Raw genomic sequence first — 17,270 nt, forward strand, 5'->3', positions numbered from 1 at the left:
AATATGGACATTTATTATTATAAAATCAACTGGTTTACTAAAAAGCATTATATTTAAAGATAATTTAATACAAATAGATGTTAAAATAAATGTAAAAATTCTTTTCAGTGCAAACAAGTGGTTACCCAAACAAGAAACAAAACCTCCCTAATGGCTGTAATAAAACCTATCCCTGAAAAGTTAGTGGGTATTACACAGAAATTTATATTGTGTTCTTCTATTACTCCTCGTACTCACTTTTAAAGAATCAGGAGAATTCAACCAAGTAAATTATAAATTTATTTAACAGCTCTAGTTATACCAAATAATTCCAGGGCAAATTCCAGGGCTGAAAAAATAAATTATAAATAAATATATGAAAATCTGTGTAAGATTTTTATTGAAGACATGATTACCATTGTATGAATGCCTGAATATGAAACTCTAAATAAAGTAAAATGTTGAACTCTGTTTTCTCAATTTCAGAAAAGGGGAACTTTCTGAAGATAAATGTTTGAAGTTAAAGGTACAAGGACTTTCAGTAATGTCACACACTGGTATCGCCCATGAATTGTGATAAAAGGAAAACCACTCTTTTTTTAAGGCAAAAATGCTTTCTAATATGAAAAGTGCAAACTAGACTTTCTGAATCACAAAAGTTCTGAAAACAGAAAGATAAAGTGACCAAAAAATGTGAAATTCAGAATAGTAAAAGTACTTTTGGGGTTCTGTTTTACACAGCTACGCTTAGTCTAGGTAAATCTTCCACAGGCGTGCTTCGCGTGGCGTCCAGTTGGTTATATTCCTCTATGAGCGCGGATAAAGATGACACGGCTTCCATGAAACAGCTTTCCTCCATCCCTTCAATTTGTAGATAGTGATGAAGATGAGCCTACAAACAAAGGATAATGTTGACCATTTTCAGGAAACTTGATACAGATGTAACTATCCTAAGACATATTCTTTTTTTTTTTTATGTTTATTTTTGAGAGAGAGAGAGACAGAGAGATAGCATGGGCAGGGAGGGGCAGAGAGAGAGGGAGACACAGAATCCAAAGCAGACTCCAGGCTCTGCGCTGTCAGCACTGAGCCCAATGTGGGGCTCAAACCCATGAACTGTGAGATCATGACCTGAGCCAAAGTCAGACACTTAACTGACTGGGCCACCCAGGTGCCCCGAAACACAGATATACTTTATTAAAATAATAGTTCACTCAATTTTACGAGAGAAATGAGAACTCAAATCCTATAAGCTCAGGAGATTTCTCATTTAGGTAGTCTGAGTACAACGAATACAGTAGTCAGGAGTGCCCCTGATTTGTAACAGTATAACTCACAAGAATACATCTTAAATAGCCCAAATAAAAACACATAGTTACAAAAGTGTACTGATAATTACCTTTTTCTTGTAGAGCCTCATGAATCGCTCTCTGAGTTCCATGAAGGTAGGCTTCACGCATGTGTTATTGGCTAGAGCTAATAATGAATGGGAATGCCCCACGGGAGGTACTGAACACAGGCTGGTTTTCCAGCCTTCTTGATTCCAGGAGATAAACCGTAGAGAAGGTTTTAATCTGAGATACAAAAACTCAAAGGTGAGAATGAAGGTAATGAAAACATCTGCCATATATGGCAATGGACATTACTAATGGTAATTACCATTCTAATTGCTTAATATATAACGTAAAGTTATCTACTTTTTACTATTAACAGTATCATGGTACAGTCTGACAGTGAACTAAGGGACATTTAGTTAGGAGGACATAAAATCTGGGGAAGAAAAAGAAATGAAAATATTGTAATTTTCTTTACTTTGTAATTCAATCGAGTAGTTTTCCTAAAAAACAGATGGTCAAAAAATAGTACAACATAAACTTAGAAGCAGCGAAGTGGTGGTGGTGGTAATAAAACAACAATAGTTAAATTTTCTGAACATTTTCAGAAAATAAGACATCTTAGAGCACCTGGGTGGCTCAGGCAGTTAAGCGTCCAACTTTGGCTGAGGTCATGATCACGCAATTTGTGAGTTGGAGCCCCGCATTGGGCTCTGCTGACAGCTCAGAGCCTGGAGCCTACTTTGCATTCTGTGTCTAGCCCTCTCTCTGCCCCTCCCCTGCTTGCGTGTGCGCACGCGCGCTCTCAAAAATAAACAAACATTCAAAAAAATTGAAAAAAAAAAAGAAAATAAAACATCTCCTGTATCATTCACTATTCACAAATAACAATTTTGTACTATTATTCTTGTTTTACATTTGAAAAAAGTAAGGCCAAGAGGGGCTAAGTATTTGCTCGAGGTCACGCTTTAGTTAAGTGGCAAATGCTAGAATTGGAAGACAGGCCATCTGAACTACCATGCTACGTTGTCACAAGTGGTATACATAAATTATCAGGAAAATATAAAATCAAACCTTTCAATATTTCTGCGAAGATCTGAAACCTGTACATTTCCTCTAACCATAAGGGCACAGGCGAGGTAGAGGCTATGTTTGGGGTCAGCCCGTATTAGCTGGTGATCTTTACTAAAGGCATCTGAAAACATCTGATCCAACCTAGAACAATGAAAGAATCACTGTTTATACTAAATATTACTTCTATGTTTATACATACAAAATGCAGGGATCATCATCTACAGGTAAATACATACACAAATACATTCTAAATTTCAGCTATCATTTTCTCAAAGCAATCTTGATGAAAAATACGAAAAAAGAGGACATCTTTTATCCTTCATTTAAAGAGAGGAAGAAAAAGGTGCTAACAAGTTTATATCTAACAATTCACAGCATCCTAGGCCCTTCCTTAAAATAGCCCCAGTCTCGTTCTCAAATCCCACTTGCCTCAATAGAAATATGATTAGGTTCCTTAGATAACTCTAGCCAAGATTCTGTATGCGGAAACTGCAGAATGTCTGGCAAGTGCTGCAAAAATCGCACTGTGCTACCTACTCATTCAGCAGTTATTTACCAAATGCCTATTATGTGCCAGGCACTATTTGACGTGCAAGAGACCCAGCAGTGAACAACAACAAAAACTTCCTACTCTAATAGAGTTTACATTCTGTCTTGGTTATGTGACAGCAGGAACAGAAAGTCTCCTTTAAGGAATGGTGAGTGCTACGGGGGATTCATAAATCTTTTGCTACTGTGTTCAAAATATTGGTGTGTTATGTGCTTCTGGGCATTTTTATGGAGTTAATAAGGAAACCCAGAAAAGGTTAAGAACCACCACACAGAAAACGAGCACACTTACTTGTGATTTATTTTCTGACACAAAATATAAGAACTAGTAAGGAGCTATTTGTAAGTTTGGGACACTTATCTTTGTTTACATTAGAAATACGGGATTTCAAGAAACATGCACATACTTCTCAGATGTGCTCATTATTTTCATGTGATAAAAATGGGACTAGGCACAGAAATGACATTTATTAATAAAAGGTACAATAAAAACCATTCTCATTTGTTAGAAACCATTAGTAAGAAATTAAAGAATTTTAAAACTAGGACTTTTAATAGTACAATTTTAAAACATTTTATTACTTTACTCAAAGATAAATGTGTTCATATGCTGATATGGCAGCCTATGAAATATATACAGTACAGCAGAAAAAAAGAACACAGAGATAGAAAGAACATGTGACAAGCTCTTTAAGAGTCTAAAATCTTTAAAGTCCCTTATACATTTTCACAAACACATTTTAATTAAAAATAATCCTTTGTAACCAATTATATGAATAAGAACTGTTGGAAGTAGTGTTATTTTTATCAAAATATGCCAAAAAGCAGGATTAAAAAGAAATTTAATTGGCTTTGAAACATTCAGGTTGAAGGACCAAGTCAAACATTTTCTCCTTTATAGCTGTACTTAATTAAATGTAAAAAATGTCTGGAATTATCACTAATGTATAATAAATAGTTTAGTATGAATTTACATTGTATGTGTCCACACTAATGATGCACATTTTATTTAAATACATTAATTTTTAATACATTGGGCTGATAAAAACAGTGAATATTTAATGAATGATCACCATGTTCTATACACTATGCAAGCTGCTTAACTTAAGGTCATCAGTATCCTATGCAGAAAGAGTCCGATCTATTAGTTGGCACAACCGGTTATTTGTTACCAGCTTAAATAAAAGTTAATATCACTGTGACATTCCCACAGTGTAGAATTGTTATTTTGCCAAAACTTAAAACTATAAAAACTTTAATCCAGTTTTTACTTTATAACTTACATACTATCCTCTTACAGAGTGTGACAGGACCTTTACTCTCAACTGTGGATGCCAGTTGGACCTTTTCAAGCTCATTATCACTATATATGCTAACAGTTTTTTTCAACTAATTTTTTTTGTTGCCTCTTAAGTTTTATGCTTATAAATGACACACACTTACAAAACAAGGTGTTCTGGAAATTTTAGGTAACAGCTACCATAAACAATAATATGGGAAAGCCTAGTTCTATGGTGCTAGACCGTGATAGCTTTAAAAGATACTCTTATTTAATATAGGCAACAAGGAAAAGAGATAGGTGCATCAATTCTCATACTTACAGATAAGAAAAATGGAAAGAAAGTTTGTCACATGCCCAAGGTCCTGTAGCGAGTGACATAATTAGCATTTAGACTTAGTATGTCAGACTTCAAAGCCCTTAAATCCTTTTCAATAAAAACCGTATCTTCATTTAGTTAGCTTAAAAATTTAGATTTAATTCCAAATAGCTTAATATTGACTTTTTAAAGTTTATCTTGAGAGAGAGAGACAGAGAGACAGAGAACATGAGTGGGGAGGGGCAGAGAGGGAGAGAGAGAGAATCCCAAGCAGGATCTGCATTGTCAGCACAGAGCTAGATATGGGGCTCAAACCCACGAACTGTAACCTGAGCTGAAGTCAAGAGCCCAAGGCGTAACCAACTGAACCACCCGGGTGCCCCTTAATATTGACTTTTTAAACAATGACCTGTAAATAAAGAATTCAAATCATGAAAAAATGGTTGTTATCAATTATAAATGATATAAATACCCAGAGTTATTACAAACTGAAAAACAATTTTTTTTAAAAAAGTAATTCAAATTATCAAGTAACTGGAATAAAATTGCTACACTTTACCTTCGGGTAGGAATATTAACGTCTGCCAGTGTATACAGAGGTGTTAGGCTTGACACAAGATAATGCAGCTGAGGAAAAGGAACTAAATTCATGCTGATTTCATTAAGATCCATATTAAGGGACCCTTCAAACCTTGCAGAGCTAAAAAATTAACATTAAAGCAAGAGAAAAAAAATTAACTTAAAAATTTTACACTTTGAATGTAGCTTGATTTATTCAGCAGGCACTTTTAAATCCTTTTGTACATTGTTCTCCAGTTAGGAAATACATGCTCTTTTTTTTCTGTATTAGTGAAATTTAGTATCATGAACATCATGTATAAATATAATTAAAATATAACATACAACATCTATAGCAATTCTTATTTGTGGATCATATGATGTGTAACCAACACACTTTTATGCTGCACGTTACATACACAAAAATATCTTACCTAAAATAGACTTTAGGTGGAGTTAAACACATACAGGGCAATAATTATTTAATTATCCTATAAATTTTACTAAATTTGTTACGAGTCTGCTTAGTGTGCTCTATAATTTGGAATATAATAAGGCCAAAGCAATCTTCTAGATCGAAGTCAAGGAGAAATTTTGGACAGCTAATGAATGAGGAGGTAAACATTAGCTGGTTTAAAAGATGGAAGACATTCTACAGCCAAACAAACCAACCAACCAACCATGCTTACTTTTATCTAACCAAGTTCTCAACTGTCTCTGTGACAATTTTTTTTCATTTGATACCCATTAATATTCTATAGAATGTATATGAGGAAATGTTGCTTTGGAGACCTAGAAATTACAATTCTGGTCTGTCACTCCAAGATCTCAAAATACTAGACAAAATAAAAAGAAGCTCTTATGACCTAGAAAAACTAAAAAGTTCTACTACAAAAATGCTGCTGCAAGCATCATCAGAAGCAAAGTGAAGTCTGTAAACTGTCCTTAGGTATACCATCAATACGATTACCTGGTTAGGTTCAGCAGCAAATTTGCCACAATGTTGTTCATCGCATCAAAGGGCTTCTGGTGCTGCTTTTTCAAAGCCCCAGCACTTGAAGTAACCAGACTCTTTGGCTTTATAGTTGTACCCAACTTTCCAGAATTCACCATGAGGTCAATTTTGCTAATGATGTCAAATAAAGACTTTTAAAGGAAAAATATTGGGAGAGAAGCTATTAAGAGCGGACACAGATGACATTCTACCAGGAAGAAAGGAAGAGAAAGAAAAACAATTTAAACTTATTTTTCCTCTTAGGTGGGAAAGCTGAAAGGTGAAGACAATGTTTCATATGCACACACATGCATAACATAGGACTGAATGTATACATGATATATCTGTAAGTTACAATGTCATTTCTTACTTGGTTGTCAATGGGCAACACACAGTCTGCATGCTCATTAAGTTCCTTCATTGCCAAGATGCTATTATAAGGTGAGGTTATGACATCATCCTCACCAGAAGGATAAATTGAAGTCACAAATCTGTATACTTCTGGGAATTCGTCCTCAAGCACCTTTAAGAGAAACGTGCCAAGTCCAGATCCTGTTCCTGAGGATTAAAATTGCAAAGAAAGAAAACAAAACTCAGCACAAATGATTTAGAATAAAATTGTGAGGAACCTGGAATTTTATGTGTTTTTTTTTGTAGAAACATATGTTAAAAACCAAAGCCATTATAGAGAAGACAGTTTTAATTCCATTAAAATATTTTAAAAGCCATATAAACATATACATATAGAACCCATAAACAAAATAAAAAAGGTAAACTAAGAAAAAATCTCCAATGCATATGAAGGACTAAATTTCTTTCATAAAGAGGTCTCACAAATCAATAACCAAAAAACCATGAATAATAGAAAAATGGGGAAAGTATGTAAACATGTAATTCATAATAAATCAATTGGTGAATAGATATGAATGTGCTTAACCTTTCTGCTAATCAAAGCCATCCAAATTAAAACAATCCAATTTTGAATATGTTAGATTCAGGTCTTCTAATACTCAGTGTTGGTGACAGTGTGGGGAAATAAACTTGTATAAATTGTTCGGTGAAATAATGTGGCAAGGTATTTATTAACATGCATCAAAATTTAAAATGTACATATTCTTTGGTCCCACTTTCCTTTTGGGAATATTACCTACAGCTATAGAGGCACAAATGAGCAGAAATGTACGTATCAGATATTCAACTGAGGACTGTGTTTAATAACTGAACACCATAAACTTAACATCTACTAATGAGAAACAGACTTTAAAAATTATTATATTAACACAATTGAATTCTATGAGACAGAGATGGTATTAAAAGACATTCGGGAAAGACCAAGGGAAAAAATTAGAGTAATAAGCATCTCATGATTTTGTTTATGTAAAAATATACACACATACGTAACAGGCATAGAAAATATCTGGAAGAACAGACATTGGCAAACTCGATTACCCGTGAGGAGAGAGACTAGGAATTAGATGTGAGAGAGGAGACCATTTTTAACCTTCACTATTATTTACTTTTGCCAGTAAATTATGAATAAAGTATAATCTGAGATTTTGAATAGATGGATTTAAAAAGGCACCATAATGAAATATAAATCAAATTGTTTCTTTTTTTTAAAACGGATCCAAACTTGTTGGTTAATTATACTAGTACGAAGAGAAATTTGTTTCTTAATTCAGTGATTACAATGGTCCTCTAAAGGCATGGTTTACGTAGCAATTATAACTTTAATTTTAAAATGCTATCATACTGCATAATAGATATATAAAATCTTAATATCAGCTTGAAGAAAAATAGCATGGCAAATTTTTCTTTTAAAACTCGCTAATCCTATTTGAAATCAGCAAAATACAATATGTTTCTAGTTCATAGAACAGAGGAGCAAAGTACTTCATTTGCAAGGTACAGGCTTTCCAGGGAAAAGAAAGCAATGCAGATCATTTATTATAGGTCAAGGTAATTACCATGTAAGGAAAGATTTAAAGGAGCTGACTAAAAGGATTTCTTTTATTTATGTCTCTTATTGGACACAAGAAAGGTCTGAAGGTAGCTGAAGAATACGGACATTTTTAAGCCAGAAATGCTTAGCTCTAGTTAGGATATGAGATTGCACAAACAAACCCTTAGAAGGAAGTCAGCATTCCCAGAAAGCTCATATATACTGAAATACAGTCAGAAATTTTATAAAAGAAACTAAAGGTAGAAGAAAAAAAATTCAGATTCAGTTCTACTATCTCTTAAAAGGGCTTAAATTTAAAAAAAATGATAATAGGAACAAAATCTGACAAAAATCTAAAATAAAAAGCAGTTATGTACATACTCCTAAACACAGAGTGTTAAAAGTTCTACCTTTATTCAGCATAGGTCTGAAAACATCCTTCAGTTTGCAAAATGAGTTCCCATTTACACTTTCACATGATTATAGGGAAATGAGTGAATAACTTTACCTCCTCCCATGGAATGTATTATAAAAAAACACTGTAAACAATCACAGTGCTCTGCCGACTTTCTGAGTTTCTCTAAAATCTGTTCTTGATAAAGCCTGCCAAAAACTTTGTGACCCACAGCCCTGAAAAAAAAGACATAAATCACAAAATCACCCTGGCATTTATTATTTCAAGATTTTATTATTTCTGATCCAAATGAAAAGATTATAGAAAAACCTGAAAAAGTATTTTTACTGTATTAAGTACATTCTTCTGGTTTCATATCAATAAATCATATGATGATATTTCAAAGACACTAGGTAGAAAATGTAACAAATATATATATCTATAATCCTCAAATATCATGACAAAATAGAGCATTATCAATGGCTATTAAACTATGGTTTTCTAAATTTATCTTCTCTTTTTTTTCTTTAGGCATAATTATAAGAATTTATTTACATAGCTGTTTCTCATCTCCATTTAAAATAAATTCTAATTGCAGTAAATTTTACATATTAAAAAGCAGAACACAGTCAACTAGAATGACAATAAAAATAAAGACTTTTGAACATATTGGTTTAATATGTGAGAAAATATAAGTCATGTTGTGTTATTAGATAAACTGGAACACAAAAGAACACTGATACTTCTAAGACTCTGCAAACTTTTTTGGTTAATCAGATTTGCAAGTAGCACTTTGATGCATTAAAAATGATTAAATGATTAAAAAAATGAATGAATGATTTTCCCACAACATATAGTCAGGTTGTATAACTCAAAAATTACAGAAAGATTACACAATAATTAGTGGAAAGCTAGTTAAGTAGGCATATGGATTCATTTAGTGACTGGTTCTCCCCAGATGAGTCTCTAACAATGCAAAATGTAAATTCATGCTTTAAATTTTAATTTATTTAAGTAATCTCTACACCCAACATGGGGCTCAACCTTAGGACCCATCGATCAAGAATTGCACACTCTTCTGAAAGAGCCAGCCAGGTGCCCCGTAATTACACATCACTACACATTAGGAACTTGAGGGATTGCCTGTAAATAGATAAAATAACAAATATAGGTTTGCAAATAACAAGGAGCTACTTAATTTTTAAAAAACAGCAAAAACAGTTTCAATGGAAACTATTTAAATGATCATTGTTGAAGCTTTTTACCCCATTAAGGAGATCAGACCATTATATATTAAAGAGCTAAACAGCCTTGGGCTGAGCCTAAATGTTGGGACACTGGTCTGGCTTGCACCTCTTATCAATTCTATTAAATCTGATCAACTGAGAACTTGATAGAGTCAAATAACACAGGTAAGAGAAGAGTTTTTAAAATACTTAAACTTTTGTCACTATTTAGTATTTTTTTTTTTTTTTTAGAGTTTATTTATTTTTGAGAGAGAAAGAGAGAGTGAGCGAGTATGAGTAGGTGAGGGGCGGCGAGAGAAAGGGAGACACAGAATCTGAAATAGGCTCCAGGCTCTGAGCTGTCAGCACAGAGCCTGATATGGGGCTCGAACTCACAAACTGCGAGATCATGACCTAGGCCAAAGTCGGATGCTTAAACAACTGAGCCACCCAGGCGCCCCTAGTATTATTTAAGAATCAATTTACAACAAGGACTTTGGTAAATCAATTATTCATGATTTTTTTCTTAAAAAAAATGAGAAAGAGCTATGATACAAGTGGCTTTTCAGCACTGAGAAACACCATCATTTATCAAGGAAAAGATGATGGGCTGAAAAGCCTAGAGGTAGGTATAGCAGGTTAGATCTTGCTTTCATGTTAGCAGGACCTATTAGAATGAAGGAAAGATTGTTCCTTTTTTTTCCAGAGGACATTCAATTTTTACATACAGCACATTCTCACCAATTATTCCCTGAGCCAGAAATATCAGTGATGAGCTGCTTGCTATCAAACACATCTCTCAACGGTCCCTGCAGAATTTCATTTACTACCCCTTCCTCCATATCAATCAGGACAGCCTGAGAAAGAGAAATAAAATTTAATTAGCATAGTTTTCTTTAGAGCTAGTTATTCTGTAAATTAATTTATGAACTAAAAGTTGCATTGTTCTTTTTACAGTTGAAGGTTAATCAAATCTTTATTTGAATCTTTATGTAGAATCTGTTACAAGAATGAAAAAGTAATTTCACTCTCCTCAGGAGGTGGAATACAATTAAAAGATGGATTCTAAACTCTTATCCTACTCCAAAATACCACGTGGGGGAAAAAAAGGAACTGAATAATCCCCTCAACTGATTTTCTAACAATTCTTTTATTCATGTGCCTACGTGACTGTAAATGTTTTGGGAACAAGGTCTCAGAAATTTAACAGGTGCCTAACTAGAAAAAAATTCTCAGTAAATGTAGGGTACATTAATGCATATTTGCTCACTAGAGCAACCATGCTGCTCTTCATGAATCACAGCCCCAAACTGTCCAATCCAAATTAGTAAACTTATTATTATGTGCGAAGCAAGGCACTGGATCAACGTTAAAGATGACAATAGGGCCCCTACGCCCAAGAAAACCTAATTCATTACCACAAACATTACTGACATGGGAGATAACCTCTACTCCTCAGAGGAAAATGAAAATATAAAATATAAAATTAACTATGGAAAGAAAAATAGAAAAGACTGCAGGAAAATACAGCAAAATGTAAGCAGGGATGGAAGAATTATATTTGTACTTCCCACATCTTGTACGCTGAGGAAGATGAGTGAAAAGGGAAATAAATAAATTAAAAAGCTAAAAAAAATATGAAATAACCTTAGGGCACACTATGAAGCTATTAGCTTTGATTCAGTGTCACAGAGAAAGTGCTTGGTTTATGGGCTTCTTCAGTGCTTGTGACCCCGTAATGTTAAGTGCTTATGACATGGCACTGTTCTAAGTGCTCTGCATTTGATCCTCACGTTATGCGTAGGTACTATAGTTACCCTCACTTAACACATGAAAAAAACTGAGGCCTAGGAAAGTTAAATAACTTTAGCCCAGCTAGTAAGTGACAGAGCTAAGATTCAAACCTGCAGAATCTTCACTCTTAACCACCAAACTCTATGCTCCACTATCTCATTGAGAGGAGCCAGTCAAGTTCAGTATTTATGGAGTACTAACTGTTGTGAAGTTATAATTTATGCCCATTTAAATTCTGTGAATTAAACTGTGGAATTAACGATGCTACTATAAGCAAGCAATTTAAAAAATTATCTTACACAGTATATCAGAAATATTATATTTCTAATTGTTTAATAGTATATTACAGTAGTATATCAGAAAGACTACACAATAATTATGTACTGCAAATGCAATCTTTTGTCTATAGCAAGCAATATGCATACACTTTATGTATACTGGACTATATAGGGCTGTTTACTGGTAATTTAGGGGTTTTCTAGGATATTTTACGATGATATGCAATTTTTACCTTAAATGTTGACTTTAACATCTAATCAACCACATAAGAGACACTTCACTGTCTGGGCAAACTGTAGTGTACTACAAGTTGTGTAGGATTACAAAGAGAAAAAAATTAGCTTCTAATGGCAGTGTTCCAAAACAGACTTAAGGTAATTTGTGGGAGATTACCTAAATTACCTTAAAGCAACATGCAAAATACAAAGTGACATTCAAGCACCTCTGGAAGTCAGTTTTGATAGAAGCGTCACAATTCCTCCCACAGCATCTAAACTGCCTTTCTTGTTATAAAAATAACTTATCACCAACTGGAAAAAGCAGTTTGTTGTAGACAATCACGGAAGAGAAGTGTTGCTGGAGTGAGTTTAACACTAAATATGGGCTACTGACTCGAAGCATTTTTGTTCAAGAGGTCTTACATGGTTGTGGTATTCACTATAACGTGGCTGGATCCATGCTTTGTATTGGGAATAGTAATTCTGATGCAAAGAAATCTTCCACTATCTTCAAATGAAAAATTAACCTGCATTAATATATGTTTCAGGCTTAGAGTTAAGGAAATTCCTTTTGTTATCATCTATCTAGACGTAGCTCTTCCCTGAAACATTCACACACAAAAAATGCTAAATATGCACTGTTTTTATTTAAAGCACAAAACTTTCCCCCTAACGTTTCAGGTAGACATAGATGTCTGCTTATTTATATTAAAATGTGACTTAGTACTTTAAAAAAAAAATTTTTTTTTTCATGTTTCTTAATTTTTGAAAGAGACAGAGTGTGAGCAGGGGAGGGGCAGACAGAGAGTGCCACACAGGATCCAAAGAAGGCTCCAGGCTCCAAGCTGTCGGCACAGAGCCCAACACATGCGGGGCTCAAACTCACAGACCACAACAAGATTATGACCTGGGCCGAGGTCAGTTGCTCAACTGAGTGAGCCACCTAGACGCTCCAGTAAAAACTTTTCTTAATTTGAGAAGTCAAATTAAAATTTTATTCTCATGATAGTTACCAAAGTATAGTTATTTTAAAAACACACGTGATAAAAGAATCTAAGCATATATATGATCTTACTCGTGCTTTCAAAGAACAAATTTTCCCCTTGGAAATATCGCCATCATCACCAACCACTCTGAAAGATAAAAAATGAGAAAAGGTCATAAGATCTTCCAAGGCTTATAGTGCTATTAGATAATAAAGTTAACTCCCACTTATATAATAAAGCTACTTATAGGCCTAGAGGGGCAGGCACAAAAGGCAACAGCGAAGATGCCATTCCTCTCCCTCTCCCTTCCCTACCCTCCTATTAGGCTGAAAAAGTGAGGTACTTTTTCCCCTGGCTTTCTTTGTAGTTAGGGCCGGCCATGTAATGCAGTTCTGAGATAAAAAGCAGGTATGCTGGGAAGTGTTTCTGATAAAGAGGACCAGATGCTGTTGTGCTTGGCATATCAACATGAATATAGATGCATGGAGTGCACTTTACAGTTATGAAATAATAAATATGAGGACAAGAAGCCGACACCACATGAATAATGAAGTGCCAGTGCCTCGGTCTTTAAGGCACTTCTCCAAGCCTAGATCATGTGATTTCCAGATTTCTTTGTATGAGGTATCTGGATACTTTTACCGCTTAAGCCACCAGTTACATATCACTGTATATCTCAGGCTGTTCCTAGAATTTCATGTTGAACAAAAGTTACTAAAATAACTACATCTATGACCAAACATAGATATAAGTTTAGATAAGTCAATACAGTAGATAAGAAGACAGAATATACGAAAGGAAGTTGAATTGAGCACAGATGATGCTCTAGGTCGAGCTGGTAAACTACGGTCCTTGGTCCAACTCTGACCAGCTGCTTATTTTCCTACATAAAGTTTTGTTCAAACACAGTCTTTCCCATTTGCTTGCTTATGCACTAGTAAGCTATACCTGCATTCCCGCTACAACAGCAGAGTCAAACAAATGTGACAGAACTTATGGTCTGCAAAACCTAAAATATTTACCATCTGGTCCTTTACAGAAATGGTCTATTAACCCCTAGTATAGGTAAATTCCTAGTATGCTATTAAAAAGGTATAGTCTGGGGCGCCTGGGTGGCTCAGTCGGTTAAGCGTCCGACTTCAGCTCAGGTCATGATCTCACGGTCCATGAGTTCGAGCCCCGCGTCGGGCTCTGGGCTGACGGCTCAGAGCCTGGAGCCTGCTTCCGATTCTGTGTCTCCCTCTCTCTCTGCCCCTCCCCCACTCATGATCTGTCTCTGTCTCAAAAAAATAAATAAACGTTAAAAAAAAAATTAAAAAAAAAAAGGTATAGTCATCTTGTCAAATAGATATGGAAGTGTATACAAATATGTGGTCTTGGTTTTGAAAGATTTGTTTGTATTAATGTGGAGGCTCCCAGGTGTTGATAGTACGTAGAATACTAAGATACCAAGACTCAGCTCCCCTTTTTGGAGAAACTCGGGATTGGGGAAATAAGAATGTTTTCAGGTTTAAATCACAAAACAGAGTAGATAAGAGTACAGTTATGTAGTCAATTATTAAGAACGAACAGCTGCCAGACTGAGTCTCAACTAAGTAATGCTTAAAAAAAATTTTTTTTAATTTATTTTTGAGAGAAAGGGTGCCAGCAGGGGAGAGGCAGAGAGAGAGAGGGACAGAGGATCTGAAGCCTGCTCTACGCCGACAGGCTGACAGCAGTGAGCTCGATGCAGAGCTCAAACTCATGAACCGTGAGATCACGACCTGAGCCAAAGTCAGATGCTCAACCGAGCCACCCAGGCGCCCCTCAACTAAGTAATACTTAGTGAAAGGATTGGCCATCTCGAGTAGAGGGGATGAGAGTGGAAATTTAGTTAGAAGCATGTAAGAGGTAGTATTACAAAGGCAAATTTTAGTCTCTTAACAGTATTTAGGGGGAAAGGATGCTCTAGAATCTAGTTTTAGGTTCCGGGGAATCTAGATGGCAGATATTTCCACATAATAAAAATAAATGACACCAGCCATTAAGGTACTACACCTAACTTCCCTTGGCCTGATTCCATGGTCACCAAGCAACTTTCTATTATTTAGCTTTTCAGGTAGATTTCCTACAGAAGAGAATGCACTTTTGAAAGTAAAGGAAAATCTAGTGCTCTGGAGTTACCGTCCCTACTGTCAATTACTACATTGACTTTCTGCTTTTTATTTTTAAAAAAAAAATTTTTTTTTCAACGTTTATTTATTTTTGGGACAGAGAGAGACAGAGCATGAACGGGGTAGGGGCAGACAGAGAGGGAGACACAGAATCGGAAGCAGGCTCCAGGCTCTGAGCCATCAGCCCAGAGCCCGACACGGGGCTCGAACTCCCGGACCGCGAGATCGTGACCTGGCTGAAGTCGGCCGCTTAACCGACTGCGCCACCCAGGCGCCCCTGACTTTTTGCTTTTTAATCTCCCATTCTCTTTGAGTTTGGTTTACCGACCTGTGCTGGAGAGCAATGGACTTATTCTCAAGATGTCAACAAGTTTTCTAAGTTTACAAGCCTGAGGGTCAGACTCTGGAATTCACCAGGGAAGTGGGGATTCATTAGCTTTCTCTAGGAGATAACTACCTCAAATACCCAACAAACTAATTCAAACTAGAACTCGAATTTTTATTGAATTACGATAAAGATGGATATTCACTATAGTATAGACTTTTCAGTTCAAGTCCACCACAGTTTAAGTAAAACACACACACTTAATGATTAAACGTTAAACATTACGGACACACCTTGCATGTCAAAATTACTCTCTCAGATAAAAGATAGTTATATAGATTCTTTATTAAAATCAACAAAAGTAATTTGACAGTTGCTTTCCTTCCTTTTAGCACATTCTACTTATAGAGCAAATACTCTTGACTACAAAAATCACAGAAATGTAAAAAAAAAAAAAAATACATTTTTCTTTCAAAAGCTGGCCCTTCCTGAATGCATTAACAAGATACACTGAGGGAAATTTTCAGCAGTCCTTCAGTAAAACTTTATTTCAAGGTCATGTTAAAAGAAGGCCCACTAAAGGTTCTTTTGTTCCTTAACATGGTCTTAGAAGGAAACCTGCTGTCTTGCTCTGCAGAATAATATGAGAAATATTAATGATATGGGAATAATAATGGGAAAAAATGCTTTCAATACTGAGAAAAACAAACTAACAAACAACCCAGACAACTTCTTTATAGTTATCAACTATTTTATTATCCTTTGAAGAATTCTCTCCCAATCTGATGACATGAAAAGAATCATTATGCTATGTGACAGACTTTAATCCCATCCTACCTGGTATCCACATTTCTAAAGAAGCTGCTTATTGCCTCGTCATAAATTCCTTTCTAAAAAGAAAAAAATATATTTATAGCATTTGATTAAGTTTTGCTTCTTTCCCAAATGAAATCCTTTCGATTTAATATTCTCACAATATTGTAATGGCTGGTATTTGGCTACGATAACAACAACAAAATTGCAAGTTATCAAAAAATGCTCAGACTTCTTCCTCCCTAAAAGGTAAATGCCGTAGGATCTATAGATAAAGTTTAGCTGAGGGCGCTAAAGAAAGGAGCCCCATAGGATTGCAGAACAGGTGCATCAAAAGAGGGCTTTCTCTGGATTCCTGGTGATCATTTTAAAGTTGACTAAATTCAGGAAACTTCCCCAAATACTATCGCATTGCTCTTCAAAAGAATCCCGATAAAAATGAGACCCTAAGAATCAGGGAGGGAGACTTAAGGTATTTGGCTAGCGTTTGTTCTGGGTCTAACGCCACCAAACGCTTAAAAAAACCAGTTCGTGTTTTCCTGAGAAGACCCTATACGACCTCTATCAGTATCTATCAGTAAGATAAAAGGTCAAATGGACTGATTCTTGCTTATTTGCTTATCTGTTGCTTATTCTTGCTTATTTGTTGCGCGAGCATCGGTAGCAGGCGGGTGGTCTCCGGGAGGGTGGGTCGGTACCTGGTTGACCGCGGCGTGCTCCCTTAGCGCCAGATCCCAGAAGCAGCAGCCGATCTGGTTTCCGCACTGGCCGACTGCGATCAGCGAAAGGAGGGAAAGAGAGTGGCCATTAGGAGGAAAAACAAGGTCGGTTGGCTGCGCGGCGACAAGGTGCCCATCCTCCCGCGCAGCTTACCCTGTACGACCACCGACTGGGTCATGCTGCTGCGCGTCCGGACTGGAGCACCCGGGAGCCGGCGGCCGCGTTCGTACTCCCCGCCCGGCTCCCGAGCTGAGCTCCCTGAGGGCCCGGGCAGCCGTAAGTCAAGCTGTTGCCGCAAGTCGCTGCTGTCGCTACGCTCTCCTCTAGGTTCAAG

General features: G+C 35.9%; 1 protein-coding gene across 5 annotated transcripts; it reads right to left on the reverse strand.

The window, feature by feature from the left end:
* Window positions 1-256: 256 nt before the first annotated feature.
* TUBE1 (tubulin epsilon 1) lies at window positions 257-17,219 on the reverse strand. 5 transcript variants are annotated; one of them, XM_043592141.1, is made up of 12 exons: window positions 17,090-17,219; window positions 16,915-16,988; window positions 16,241-16,293; window positions 13,015-13,072; window positions 10,390-10,505; window positions 8,537-8,658; window positions 6,457-6,644; window positions 6,063-6,238; window positions 5,094-5,234; window positions 2,388-2,528; window positions 1,379-1,553; window positions 257-871 (listed from the first exon to the last, which is right to left on the reverse strand). In XM_043592141.1, the coding sequence occupies exons 1-12, from the start codon at window positions 17,112-17,114 to the stop codon at window positions 713-715; spliced, it is 1,428 nt and encodes a 475-aa protein (XP_043448076.1). In that variant the 5' UTR covers window positions 17,115-17,219; the 3' UTR covers window positions 257-712. The 5 variants fall into 5 exon arrangements, 4 of the variants coding, with proteins under 4 accessions (XP_043448076.1, XP_043448077.1, XP_043448079.1 ...); XM_043592142.1 differs by having other exon boundaries at window positions 13,021-13,072; window positions 17,090-17,217; XR_006299029.1 differs by having other exon boundaries at window positions 762-871; window positions 1,379-1,534; window positions 17,090-17,217.
* Between the last annotated feature and the right edge of the window lie 51 nt (window positions 17,220-17,270).

The sequence above is a fragment of the Prionailurus bengalensis genome, chromosome B2 (genome assembly GCF_016509475.1).
Source record: "Prionailurus bengalensis isolate Pbe53 chromosome B2, Fcat_Pben_1.1_paternal_pri, whole genome shotgun sequence".
Lineage (NCBI taxonomy): Eukaryota > Metazoa > Chordata > Mammalia > Carnivora > Felidae > Prionailurus > Prionailurus bengalensis.

What these genes read in the sequence shown, in the direction of transcription:
- TUBE1 (XM_043592141.1), bottom strand. Translation starts at nt 17,114, where the DNA reads ATGACCCAGTCGGTGGTCGTACAGG. An exon ending in CCAGTCGGTGGTCGTACAGG is followed by an intron (nt 16,989 to 17,089) that starts GTAAGCTGCGCG and finishes CGCTGATCGCAG; the next exon opens with TCGGCCAGTGCGGAAACCAG. An exon ending in CTTCGCAGAAATATTGAAAG is followed by an intron (nt 1,554 to 2,387) that starts GTTTGATTTTAT and finishes TTTGTATCTCAG; the next exon opens with ATTAAAACCTTCTCTACGGT.